At 45.1% G+C, this 14,391-nt stretch overlaps 1 protein-coding gene across 1 annotated transcript; it reads left to right on the forward strand.

Moving 5' to 3' along the window:
- Positions 1-475: 475 nt before the first annotated feature.
- LOC120018777 (pannexin-1-like) lies at positions 476-13,654 on the forward strand. Its single transcript, XM_038961982.1, has 8 exons — positions 476-914; positions 1,047-1,162; positions 1,280-1,464; positions 2,994-3,180; positions 3,292-3,392; positions 3,466-3,685; positions 9,387-9,705; positions 12,534-13,654. The coding sequence occupies exons 1-8, from the start codon at positions 734-736 to the stop codon at positions 12,584-12,586; spliced, it is 1,362 nt and encodes a 453-aa protein (XP_038817910.1). The 5' UTR covers positions 476-733; the 3' UTR covers positions 12,587-13,654.
- Positions 13,655-14,391: the final 737 nt, after the last annotated feature.

The following is a 14,391-nucleotide window of genomic DNA, read 5'->3' on the forward strand; positions in this document are numbered from 1 at the left end:
AGTCCACCAGCCCTTGTAGAGCAACTAAACAGTCACTCTCCATCTCTTTAACCCACCAGCCCTTGTAGAGCAACTAAACAGTCACTCTCCATCTCTTTAACGCACCAGCTCTTGTAGAGCAACTAAACAGTCACTCTCCATCTCTTTAACCCACCAGCCCTTGTAGAGCAACTAAACAGTCACGCTCCATCTCTTTAAATAAAGGTTCAATAAAACAATTAAAAAAGGAAGTATGGAAAGATCACAGAGCTTGGAAACACAAAAAAAGGAAGGATCTGAAAGGGTCCTTGCTATCTGGGCTCCTACCTCCCAATGAAGTTAACATTTTAAATGGTTAAGGAAACGGTAAGGGTTAAGTTTAGGGTAGGGAGATCCCAAGAAACCGAGTTTGCACTACCCGAGTTTGAGACACCCCGGAAGGGACATCAAAGCATTTTAATTGGTTAACAGCATTTGCCTTGTTGTGCACCGCCAAACCAGATACATTATTTAGCTAGCTAAATTCATAGCATGGCTTGATTGATTTATATAGTTGGGTCAAGCGTACACGTGACACACTAGTTACATTAACTTACCGGTAGCTTAGCTTGCTAGCTAGGTGTTGTCAACTTTTCAATGGTGCGTCTTTCAGTTTCAACTTTAGCGTTGTCATTTCGAGCTCACGAGAGCGAGGGTAAAAAAGTTTAGAAACGAAACGGTGGGTCGATCTGCTAAGAAGACAACAGAGTCAGAGATGGATATCGCCCACGTCGCTACAGAGTATGTGTTTAGTGATTTCCTCCTGAAGGAGCCGGGTCAGGGAAGGTACCGCGCCGTGCGCACTGAGCTAGCCGTGGACAAGATGGTGACGTGCGTGGCGGTGGGACTCCCTCTCCTCCTCATCTCTCTAGCCTTCGCCCAGGAGGTCTCTGTGGGTGAGTAGGTCACAGGTGTGTGTGTGTGGTGGTTACGTGTTTGCGATTAATTAATTATTAAATCATAAATGATCAAATCATTTAGTGATTATTATCTCTGTGCGTGTGTGTGTGTTTCTGTCTGTCTTCCAGGTGTTCAGATCAGCTGTTTCCCTCCAGCTAACTTTTCCAGGCGTCAGGCCATGTACGTGGACTCCTACTGCTGGGCAGCCCTACACACTCGAACACTACAGTTATGGCAACACAAGGTAACGTACACTTGCAGACTATCCGTAGGGCTACACAAGGACAAACACAGAGAACTAATACTTAACCTTCCTCTCGCCCTTTGTCCACCTTCCTCTCTCCCTTTCCCACTCTCTCAGTTCTTCCCCTATATCCTGCTGTTGGTAGCAGTAATTATGTATAGTCCAGCAGTTTTCTGGGGTTTCTCTGCCTCTCCTCTGCTTCAGTCAGACCTCAGCTTCATCATAGAAGAGCTCGACCGCTGCTACAACCGTGCTGTCACTCTGGCTAAACGCATGGCCACTGCTGGGGAATACACAGACAGGTAGGCTGACTGGGTTGGATTCAATGGGCATCAAACAGACTGAAAGGCTGGAATGGAATTAATAGAACGTCATCAAATCAAGTGTTATATGTCACATGCGCCGAATACAATAATACAACCTTACAGTGAAATGCTTACTTACAAGCCCTTAACCAACAATGCAGTTCAAAAAATAGAGTTAAGAAAATATTTACTAAATAAAAAAGTAACACAAATAACAATAACGAGTCTATATACAGGGGGTACCGGTACCAGGTCAATGTCTGGGGGTACAAGTTAGTCGGGGTAATTTGTTTATGTAGGCAGGGGTAAACATTTGCTCCCAAGTTGCGCAGCGGTCTAAGGTACTCCATCTCAGTCCAAGAGGAGTCACTACAGTCCCTGGTTCGAATCCAGGCTGAATCACTTCCGGCCGTGATTGGGAGTCCCATAATAAAATAAAGTGACCATGCATAGATGATAAACAGTGCGTAGCAGCAGTGTAAAAACAAAAGTGGGAGGGGGGGGGGGGTGTCAATGTAAATAGTCTGGGTGGCCATTTGATTAATTATGTTGTTGGAGTTGTGCTTGGCCACGCAGTCGTGGGTGAACAAGGAGTACAGGCGAGGACTAAGCACACACCCCAGAGGATCAGCGTGGCAAATGTGTTGTTGCCTATCCTTACCACCTGGAGGCAGCCTGTCAGGAAGTCCAGGATTCAGTTGCAGAGGGAGGTGTTAAGTACGAGGGTCCTTAGCTTAGTGATTAGCTTTGTGGGCACTATGGTGTTGAACGCTGCGCTGTAGTCAATAAACAGAATTCTCACATAGGTGTTCCTTTTGTCCAGTTGGGAAAGGGCAGTGTGGCGTGCGATTGAGATTGCATCATTTGTGGATCTGTTGGGGCGGTATGCGAATTGGAGTGCGTCTAGGGTTTCCGGGAAGGTGGTGTTGATGTGAGCCATGACCAGCCTTTCAAAGCACTTCACGGCTACTGACGTGAGTGCTACGGGGCGGTAGTCATTTAGGCAGGTTACCTTCGCTTTCTTGGGCATAGGGACTATGGTGGTCTGCTTGAAACATTTAGGTATTACAGACTCTGTCAGGGAGAGGTTGAAAATGTAGGTGAAGACACTTGCCATTTGGTCTGTGCATGCTCTGAGTACACGTCCTGGTAATCCCTCTGTGAATATTGACCTGTTTTAAGGTCTTGCTCACATCGGCTATGGAGAGCGTGATCACACAGTCGTCTGGAACAGCTGTTGCTCTTATGCATGCTTCAGTGTTGCTTGCCTCGAAGCGAGCATAAAAGGCATTTAGCTCATCTGGTAGGCTCACGTTACTGGGCAGCTCAGGGCTGGTTTTCCCTTTGTAGTCTGTAATAGTTTGCAAGCCCTGCCACATCCGAGCAGCGTCAGAGCCGGTGTAATAAACATGGAGACCGTTTGAAGTGTTTGATACTGTTCCAGTAAATCCATTCCAGACATTACTATGGGCCTGACCTCCACCACTGCTAACCCACTCTCTCACTCTGTCTCTCCCTCCCTACAGTGGTGCGTCCGACCCTACTGAGGGGTGTTTCATGTACCCGGTGGTGGAGCAGTATCTGCTGACCAAGAGGAGGAGTGTTGTGTTGTTGTGGCGCTACCTGCTGTGTCGAGGCCTCAACCTGCTCACCTTGCTTTTGGCCTGTGTCTACCTGGGCTACTACCTCTGCCTCGCCTCCCTCACTGACCAGGTAACTAACCCTGACCCACTGCCCAAGTGGGTCTAGTCATAACTGACCCTAATTTATGTTGTGAGTTATCTGGCTAACTAATTGGTCCTAAAATTGTGATCCTCCCCACAGTTCGGCTGTTCCCTACGCACCGGACTCCTGGCCAATGACACCTCGATCCCCGACCAATTACAGTGCAAGCTAGTCGCCGTGGGCGTTTTCACTTTGCTAAGGTTTTTATGCCACCTTTTTAGCAAGTAATTGTTGTTCCCTTTTTAAATGAAGTTGACTGGATTGTGATTTCAGCTTTGTTAACCTGCTGGTGTACGCCATGCTGGTTCCCGTGGTGATATACTCCGCTCTGCGCCCTTTCCTCCAATCACACACCCATTTCCTGAAGTCCTACCAATCACTGCCTACCACCGGTGTTCTGCCGCGCCCCCAGGGGCAATGGGATGACCTGACACTCTACTTACTTTTCCTGGAAGAAAACCTCAGCGAGCTCAAGTCCTACCAGTACATGAAGGTACGTGTGTGTGTATAGCTCTGTGTTATAGGTGTTGGATTTAAGTTTTTATTGTCACATGCACAAGTACAGTGAATCTTGCTTGCACTTCCCTAACAATGCAGTAATGAGTATCAGTAGTACTATAGAGAATAGTCAAGTAGAACAAAAACATAAGAAGAACGAAAGTAAGTAAGCTATATACAGTCAGTTGCAGGATCAGTGCCAATACCACATTTGCAATGTGCAGGGATTCTGGAGTGGTGGGGGTAGATATGTATAGGGTTAATGTGATTAGGCATCAGGACATGCAGTACCAGTCAAAAGTTTGGACACCAACTTATTCCAGGGATTTTTCTTTATTTTTACTATTTTCTACATTGTAGAATACAAGTCAAGATATCAAAACTATGAAATAACACATGGAATCATGTAGCAACCAAAAAAGATATTTTACATTTGAGATTCTTCAAAGTAGCCACCCTTTGCCTTGATGACAGCTTTGCACACTCTTGGCATTCTCTCAACCAGCTTCATGAAGTAGTCACCTGGAATGCATTTCAATTAACAGGTGTGCCTTGTCAAAAGTTTATTTGGGGAATTTCTGTCCTTAATGCGTTTGAGCCAATCAGTTGTGTTGTGACAAGACAGGGGTGGTATTCAGAAGATAGCCCTATTTGGTAAAAGACCAAGTCCATATTATGGAAAGAACAGCTCAATCACCCTTCATCACTGTCAAACGCTCCCTAAAACACTTCAGCAAGCAGACCTTTCTAACCGACCTGGCCCGGGTATCCTGGAAGGATATTGACCTCATCCCGTCAGAGGATGCCAGGTTGCTCTTCAAAAGTGCTTTCCTCTCCATCTTAAATAAGTATGCCCCATTCAAAAAATGTAGAACTAAGAACAGATATAGCCCTTGGTTCACCCCAGACTTGACTGCACTCGACCAGCACAAAAACATCCCGTGGCGTTTTGCATTAGCATCGAATAGCCCCCGCGATATGCAACTCTTCAGGGAAGTCAGGAACCAATATACTCAGTCAGTTAGGAAAGCTAAGGCTAGCTTTTTCAAACAGAAATTTGCTTCCTGTAGCACTAATTCCAAAAAGTTTTGGGACACTGTAAAGTCCATGGAGAATAAGAGCACCTCCTCCCAGCTGCCCACTGCACTGAGGATAGGACCACTGATAAATCTACGATAATCGATAATTTCAATAAGCATTTTTCCATGGCTGGCCATGCTTTCCACCTGGCTACCCCTACCCCGGGCAACACCTCAGCACCCCCTGCAGCAAATTGCCCAAACCTCCCCCGCTTCTCCACCCAAATTCAAACAGCTAATGTTCTGAAAGAGCTGCAAAATCCGGATCCCTACAAATCAGCCGAGCTAGACAATCTGGACCCTCTCTTGCTAAAATTATCCTCCGAAATTGTTGCAACCCCTATTACTAGCCTGTTTAACCTCTCTTTCGTGTCATCTGAGATTCCCAAAGATTGGAAAGCTGCTGAGGTCATCCCCCTCTTCAAAGGGGGGAATACTCTTGACCCAAACTGCCTTTCTAAGGTCTTCGAAAGCCAAGTCAACAAACAGATTACCGACCATTTCGAATCCCACCATACCTTCTCCGCTATGCAATCTGGTTTCAGAGCTGGTCATGGGTGCACCTCAGCCACGCTCAAGGTCCTAAACGATATCTTAACCGCCATCGATAAGAAACAATACTGTGCAGCTGTATTCATTGACCTGGCCAAGGCTTTCGACTCTGTCAGTCACCACATCCTCATCGGCAGACTCGACAGCATTGGTTTCTCAAATGATTGCCTTGCCTGGTTCACCAACTACTTCTCTGATAGAGTTCAGTGTGTCAAATCGGAGGGTTTGTTGTCCGGGCATCTGGCAGTCTCTATGGGGGTGCCACAGGGTTCAATTCTTGGACCGACTCTTCTCTGTATACATCAATGATGTCGCTCTTGCTGCTGGTGAGTCTGATCCACCTCTACGCAGACGACACCATTCTGCATACTTCTGGCCCTTCTTTGGACACTGTGTTAACAACCCTCCAGACGATCTTAAATGCCATACAACTCTCCTTCCGTGGCCTCCAATTGCTCTTAAATACAAGTAAAACTAAATGCATGCTCTTCAACCGATCGCTGCCTGCACCTGCCCGCCTGTCCAACATCACTACTCTGGACGGCTCTGACTTAGAATATGTGGACAACTACAAATACCTAGGTGTCTGGTTAGACTGTAAACTCTCCTTCCAGACTCACATCAAACATCTCCAATCCAAAGTTAAATCTAGAATTGGCTTCCTATTCCGCAACAAAGCATCCTTCACTCATGCTGCCAAACATACCCTTGTAAAACTGACCATCCTACCAATCCTCGACTTCGTTGATGTCATTTACAAAATAGCCTCCAATACCCTACTCAATAAATTGGATGCAGTCTATCACAGTGCCATCCGTTTTGTCACCAAAGCCCCATATACTACCCACCACTGCGACCTGTACGCTCTCGTTGGCTGGCCCTCGCTTCATACTTGTCGCCAAACCCACTGGCTCCAGGTCATCTACAAGACCCTGCTAGGTAAAGTCCCCCCTTCTCTCAGCTCGCTGGTCACCATAGCAGCACCCACCTGTAGCACGCGCTCCAGCAGGTATATCTCTCTGGTCACCCCCAAACCAATTCTTCCTTTGGCCGCCTCTCCTTCCAGTTCTCTGCTGCCAATGACTGGAACGAACTACAAAAATCTCTGAAACTGGAAACACTTATCTCCCTCACTAGCGTTAAGCACCAGCTGTCAGAGCAGCTCACAGATTACTGCACCTGTACATAGCCCATCTATAATTTAGCCCAAACAACTACCTCTTTCCCTACTGTATTTATTTATTTATTTTGCTCCTTTGCACCCAATTATTTCTCTCTACTTTGCACATTCTTCCACTGCAAATCAAACATTCCAGTGTTTTACTTGCTATATTGTATTTACTTTGCCACCATGGCCTTTTTTTTGCCTTCACCTCCCTTATCTCACCTCACTTGCTCACATTGTATATAGACTTATTTTTCTACTGTATTATTGACTGTATGTTTGTTTTACTCCATGTGTAACTCTGTGTTGTTGTATGTGTCAAACTGCTTTGCTTTACAGTGGCCAGGTCGCAATTGTAAATGAGAACTTGTTCTCAACTTGCCTACCTGGTTAAATAAAGGTGAAATAAAAATAAATAAATAAAAACTGACTATCCTACTGATCCTTGACTTCGGCCATGTCATTTACAAAATAGCCCCCAACACTCTACTCAGACTACATCCAGTTTGCTATTACAGCGTCGTCCGTTTTATCACCAAAGCCCCATATACTACTCGCCACAGCGACCTCTATGCTCTCGTTGGTTGGCCCTCACTACATATCCGTCGCCAAACCCACTGGCTCCAGGTCATCTATAAGTCTTTGCTAGGTAAAGCCCTGCCTCACATGGTCACCACTCGCAACACGCACTCCAGCAGATATATTGCACTGGTCATCCCCAAAGCCAACACTTCCTTTGGCCGCCTTTCCTCCCAGTTCTCTGCTGCCAATGACTGGAATGAATTGCAAAAATCTCTGAAGCTGGAGTCTTATCTCCCTCTAACTTTAAGCATCAGCTGTCAGAGCAGCTTACCGAAGGCTGTGTACAGGTACAGTGAATATGTAAATAGCACACACAACTACCTCATCCCCATATTATTAATTGCCCTCTTGATCTTTTGCACCCCAGTATCTCTACTTGCACATATATCACTCCAGTATTAATGCTAAGTTGTAATTATTTTTTGCCTCTATGGCCTATTTATTGCCTACCTCCCTACTCTTCTACATTTGCACACACTGTACATAGATCTTTCTATTTTTCTTTTCCTTTGTGTTATTAACTGTATGTTTGTTTGCAACTCTGTTGTTTTTGTCGCACTGCTTTGCTTTATCTTGGCCAGGTCGTAGTTGTAAATGAGAACTTGTTCTCAACTGGCGTACCTGGTTAAATAAAGGTGAAATGTATATATTTTTTTTAATAAATAAAAAAAAATGCAAAGAGAAACGATAGTCCAACATTACTTTATCACAAAGGTCAGTCAATCTGGAAAATTTCAAGAACTTTGAAAGTTTCTTCAAGTGCAGTTGCAAAAACCATCAAGCGCTATGATGAAACTGGCTCTCAGGAGGACTGCCACAGGAAAGGAAGACCCAGAGTTACAGAGGATCTGTAACTGCTGCAGAGGATACCGTAAGTTAATTAGAGTTAACTGCAGCCCAGATAAATGATTCAGAGTTTCAAGTAACAGACACATCTCAACGTCAACTGTTCAGAGGAGACTGAATTGGACCTTCATGGTCGAATTTCTGCAAAGAACCCACTACTAAAGGACACCATTAAGAAGAAGAGACTTGCTTGGGCCAAGAAACACGAGCAATGGACATTAGACCGGTGGAAATCTGTCCTTTGGTCTGAGTCCAAATTTGAGGATTTTGGTTCCAACCGCTGTGTCTTTGTGAGACGCAGAGTAGGTGAACGGATGATCTCCGCATGTGTGGTTCCCACTGAAGCATGGAGGAAGAGGTGTGTTGGTGCTTTGCTGGTGACACTGTCAGTAATTTATTTTGAATTCAAGGCACAATTAACCAGCATGGCTACCACATCATTCTGCAGCAATACGCCATCCCATCTGGATTGCGCTTAGTGGGATTTTCATTTGTTTTTCAACAGGACAATGACCAAACACACCTCCAGGCTGTGTAAGGGCTATTTGACCAAGAAGGAGAGTGATGGAGTGCTGCATCAGATGACCTTGCCTCCACAATCATCTAACCTCAACCCAATTGAGATGGTTTGAGATGAGTTGGACCACAGAGTGAAGGAAAAGCAGCCAACAAGTGGAACTCCTTCAAGACTGTTGGAAAAGCATTCCAGGAAGCTGGTTGAGAGAATACCAAGAGTATGCAAAGCTGTCATCAAGGCAAAGGGTGGCTACTTTTGAAGAATCTAAAATATGAAATATATTTTGATTTGTTAAACACTTTTTTTTGGTTACAACATGATTATTTCATAGTTTTGACGTCTTCACTATTATTCTACAATGTAGAAAATAGTAAATAAAGGCCCTTGAATGAGTAGGTGTACAAACTGTTGACTGGTATTGTACATGTTAAACAGAGTAGCAGCAGTGCATATGATTGTATGTGAGTGCCTGTGTGTAGAGTCCATATGAATGTGTGTGCAGGCAAATTTAAGTGAGTGTGTAGTGTGCAAAATAGAAGGGTCAATGCAGATAGTCCTTGCAGCCATTTTTTTTGTTGCTATTTAGCAGTCTCGTTGCCTGGGTATAGAAGATGTTCAGGAGCCTGTTGATGTCAGATTTTTTGCTCCGGTACTTGTTGCTGTGTGGAAGCAGAAAGAACAGTCTATGGCTTGGGTGGCAGGAATCTAACAATTCTCCGGGCCTTTCTTTCACACCGCCTGATATAGAGGTCCTGGATGGCAGGGAGCTTGGCCCCAGTGCAGTTGCCAAGCAGTGATGCAGCCAGTCAAGATGCTCCCAATGGTGCAGCTGTGTTAACTTTTTGAGGATTTGAGGGCCCTGCCAAATCTTTTCAACCTCCTGAAGGGGACGAGGCAATGTCATACCTTCGTCACGACATTTGCGTGTGTATAACTGTATAGCTCTGTGTTGTAGGTGTTGGAGTTGCTGAGGAGGAGGGGGGTGTGTGAGGGCGAGGACTTTGATGCCATGAGACTGCTTCAGATGCTGTGTCTGGTGAAGACTGATGTCACAGACGGAAAGAGGAGCAACGCAGCTACCTCCAATGCTAGTGACAAAACCCCCAATGATAATGCTGGCCTTAATGCTAAAGCTAATGACAACCCTATTGCTAAAGCTAGCCAAATTGCTAATGCTAACCCTGTCGCTGGGGAGGCCAGTAGCAAGGCCCAAGTCCCCAGTCCAGCTTCTCCAGACCCAGGCCGAAGCCAGACCAGTGCCACTGAGATGACAGGTGAGTCTGAATCAAATTTTATTGGTCACATACACATGGTTAGCAGATGTTAATGTGAGTGTAGCAAAATGCTTGTGCGTCTAGTTCCGACCGTGCAGTAATATCTAACAAGTAATCTAACAATTTCACAACAACTACCTTATACACAAGTGTAAAGGAATGATTTAAGAATATGTACATATAAATATATGGATGAGCGATGGCCGAACGGCATAGGTAAGATGCAGTAGATGGTAAGAGTACAGTATATACATATGAGATGAGTAATGTAGGGTATGTAAACATTATATGAAGTGGCATTGTTTAAGTGACTGGTGATACATTTGTTACATCTAATTATTAAAGTGGTTAGAGATTGAGTCTGTATGTTGGCAGCAGCCACTCAATGTTAGTGATGGCTGTTTAACAGTCTGATGGCCTTGAGATAGAAGCTGTTTTTCAGTCTCCGGGCCCAGCTTTGATGCACCTGTACTGACCTCGCCTTCTGGATGATAGCTGGGTGAACAGGCAGTGGCTCGGGTGGTTGTTGTCCTTGATGATCTTTTTGGCCCTCCTGTGACATTGGGTGGTGTAGGTGTCCTGGAGGGCAGGTAGTTTTCCCCCGGTGCAGACTTCACTACCCTCTGGAGAGCCTTACGTTTGTGGGCGGAGCAGTTGCCGTACCAGGCGGTGATACAGTCCGACAGGATGCTCTCGATTGTGCATCTGTAAAAGTTTGTCAGTGTTTTAGGTGACAAGCCACATTTCTTCAGCCTCCTGAGGTTGAAGAGGCGCTGTTGCGCCTTCTTCACCACGCTGTCTGTGTGGGTACCATTTCAGTTTGTCTGTGATGTGTACGCCGAGGAACTTAAAACTTTCCAGCTTCTTCACTGCTGTCCCGTCGATGTGGATAGGGGGTGCTCCCTTTGCTGTCTCCTGAAGTCCACGATCATCTCCTTTGTTTTGTTGACGTTGAGTGTGAGGTTATTTTCCTGACACCACACTCCGAGGGCCCTCACCTCCTCCCTGTAGGCCGTCTCGTCGTTGTTGGTAATCAAGCCTACCACTGTAGTGTCGTCTGCAAACTTGATGATTGAGTTGGAGGCGTGCATGGCCACGCAGTCATGGGTGAACAGGGAGTACAGGCGAGGGCTCAGAACGCACCCTTGTGGGGGCGCAGTGTTGAGGATCAGTGGGGTGGAGATGTTGTTTCCTACCCTCACCACCTGGGGGCGGCCCGTCAAAGTCCAGGACCCAGTTGCACAGGGCGGTGTCGAGACCCAGGGTCTCGAGCTTAATGACGAGATTGGAGAGTAGTATGGTGTTAAATACTGAGCTGTAATCGATGAACAGCCTTTTTACATAGATATTCCTTTTGTCAAGATGGGTTAGGGCAGTGTGATTGCGATTGTGTCGTCTGTGGACCTATTGGGGCGGTAAGCAAATTGGAGTGGGTCTAGGGTGTCAGGTAGGGTGGAGGTGATATGATCCTTGACTAGTCTCAAAGCACTTCATGACGACGGAAGTGAGTGCTATGGGGCGATAGTCGTTTAGCTCAGTTACCTTAACTTTCTTGGGAACAGGAACAATAGTGGCCCTCTTAAAGCATGTGGGAACAGCAGACTGGGATAGGGATTGATTGAATATGTCCGTAAACACACCAGCCAGCTGGTCTGCGCATGCTCTTAGGACACGGCTAGGGATGCCGTCTGGGCCGGCAGCCTTGTGAGGGTTAACACGTTTAAATGTTTTACTCACGTTGGCTGTGGTGAAGGAGAGCCCGCAGGTTTTGGTAGCGTGTCGTGTCAGTGGCACTGTATTGTCCTCAAAGCGAGCAAAGAAGTTGTTTAGTTTTTCTGGGAGCAAGACATTGGTATCCGCGACGGGGCTGGTTTTCTTTTTGTAATCCGTGATTGACTGTAGACCCTGCCACATACTTCTCGTGTCTGAGCCGTTGAATTGCGACTCTACTTTGTCTCTATACTGACGCTTAGCTTGTTTGATTGCCTTGTGGAGGGAATAGCCACACTGTTTGTATTCGGTCATGTGTCCGGTCGCCTTGCCATGATTAAAAGCAGTGGTTCGCATTTTCGGTTTTGCGCGAATGCTGCCATCAATCCACGGTTTCTGGTCGGGGAAGGTTTTAATAGTTCCCGTGGGTACAACATCACCGATGCACTTGCTAATAAACTCACTCACCGAATCAGCGTATACATCAATGTTGTTGTCTGAGGCTATCCGGAACACATCCCAGTCCACGTGATCAGATTGGTCGGACCACCGTTGAACAGACCTGAGCACGGGCGTTTCCTGTTTTAGTTTCTGTCTATAGGCTGGGAGCAACAAAATGGAGTCGTGGTCATATTTTCCGAAAGGAGGGCGAAGGAGGGCTTTGTATGCGTCGCGGAAATTAGAGTAGCAATGATCCAGAATTTTGCCAGCAAGGGGTTGCGAATTCGATATGCTGATAAAATTTAGGGAGCCTTGTTTTCAGATCAGCCTTGTTAAAATCCCCAGCTACAATAAATGCACCCTCAGGATATGTGGTTTCCAGTTTACATAGAGTCCAATGAAGTTCTTTCAGGGCCGTCGATGTGTCTGATTGGGGCGGGATATACACGGCTGTGATTATAATCGAAGAGAATTCTCTTGGTAGATAATGCGGTCGGCATTTGATTGTAAGGAATTATAGGTCAGGGAAAGAAAGGACAGGGAGTAGAGGAAGGCAGGGGAGAGGAAGCTAATTTGAATTATATGAAATTACAAACTATTCTACAAATAAAACAAATATCGGAATTTAAATTTGTAATGTTCTATTTGACCCACAGAATTTTCTGCTCTCTTGCCAGGCAACAGTGGAATGGAAGGCGGAGTGACGAGGGGGCGGTCCGACAGCGAATGATCTGATCGTTGTCATGAAGGAACAGCCCCAGTGGGTTGTGGGACACTAGGAACCAGAGCGGTTCTAAGACCCAGACACTCAACAAGCCATTATCTAAACAACTCAGACTAAGGATTAGCAGAGATGTCTTGATGTCAATGGGACACTTAACTAACGCCCGTGGTACTAGCCAACAATGCCATGAAGTAGCTTTGATGTGATCGAGGATTTGAATCGGACAAGCAGTTTCTGGGTATCTTCCTATATTCAAAGCCATACTGCCCAAGGTGTATTTGTGTGTGGTGGTGGTATACTGTCTGCAGAAGGGTCGATCTATAAACTATGGTACCACTGAGGATTTCCTACACAGGACAACTTGATACAGCTGTTGATAATACATTGATAATATTCTGGCTTTTTAAAAAATGTAATTACATGAAGAAATAAGGGGAGATCGTGGCTATATTCAATACAATTCACAAGTTGATGTGGGGTTGCTGAGGAGTTTACCTGTCTAATAAAGCCCTTTTGTGGGGAAAAACTCTGATTGGCTGGGCCTGACTCATGGCTGCACCACAGCCCAGTCATGTGAAATCCATAGATTAGGGCCTAATCAATTTTAATTTCCTTATAAGAACTGTAACTCAGTAAAATCTTTGAAATTGTTGCGTTTATATTTTTGTTCAGTACATATTAAGCCCTATATGTACAATTGGAGGTCCCTTGAAAATTATAATTAATCGCTTGAAAAAGTCCCTGAAAGTCCTTGAATTTGACTTGCCACTGTCTTTATGAACCCTGCTTAAAGGATGTATAGTCCAATGTTGTTGTATAGGTGGAGTTATGGGCCAATTTGCATATATTCACTTTTATTACTCTAAATACATGTGGAACTGCATGATAATCTTTTTTATTTTAGTTTCAAACCATTTTGATATTTTGATCCAAATGTCACACATTGGCCCCATTATTTATATAAAGACCCAGAACTGTTATTTTTATAACAGTTATTTTTAGTCCAGAAATAGGCTTTCTGGGCCCGGAAGCCAGATTGTGATGCATATGTTAATGTGGATAAACAAAATTAAATATTTGTTATCAAATGCATTTGCAGCATCATTATTCCCATTTGGACAGGTTACACATTGGCTGACAGTGACAACAGGAGGAATGGGAACCTAAAGACAGTATAATAGCCTTTTAGAAAACGGGAGGGACTCACACACAGCATAAAAGTCCACGTAGAAAAAAAGTGTATACAATAAATGGTTATTGGATGAACTCGGTGGGTCAAACAGCTCTTGCTTCAAACGTTGAGTTAATACATTTATCCATTAGCCAGTCCACATTTAACATTGTTCTCGAGGAAGCCCAATGCCGGGGAGTGGGAGAAGATGGATTTTGGCCGACATTCTGCAAATGTTCTCATCGATGAAACATTTGATCTCAATACGGTTTTATGAACAGAGTGGACTAAGGTTTGTAAACTTTACCCTTTGAAAAAAGTTTTTAAAAATCGCGTTTAGAAGGAGTGCAAATGCTTATTGAGTTATTGCACACGCGCACTTCAGAGTAGGCGTTCCCTAACGGAAATATGCAGATGATGCTAGAACGCGCCAATAGGATCTCGCAAGCTCGTGCTTGGCTCTGCCCCCCTCCTTGCTTGTTCTGCCCACTATGGCTCATTTGTTCCCATTGGAAACGACATGCTTTGGTTATTAAGGAATGAAACTCTAGTCAGGTTGGGAGGGAACGAACTAGTAAGGAAAAGTAGCACGACTGACGGACATAAAATAAATACCAACAGAAACCTGTAGTAAATGATA

This window comes from Salvelinus namaycush, chromosome 23 (assembly GCF_016432855.1).
Source record: "Salvelinus namaycush isolate Seneca chromosome 23, SaNama_1.0, whole genome shotgun sequence".
Classification (NCBI taxonomy): Eukaryota; Metazoa; Chordata; class Actinopteri; order Salmoniformes; family Salmonidae; genus Salvelinus; species Salvelinus namaycush.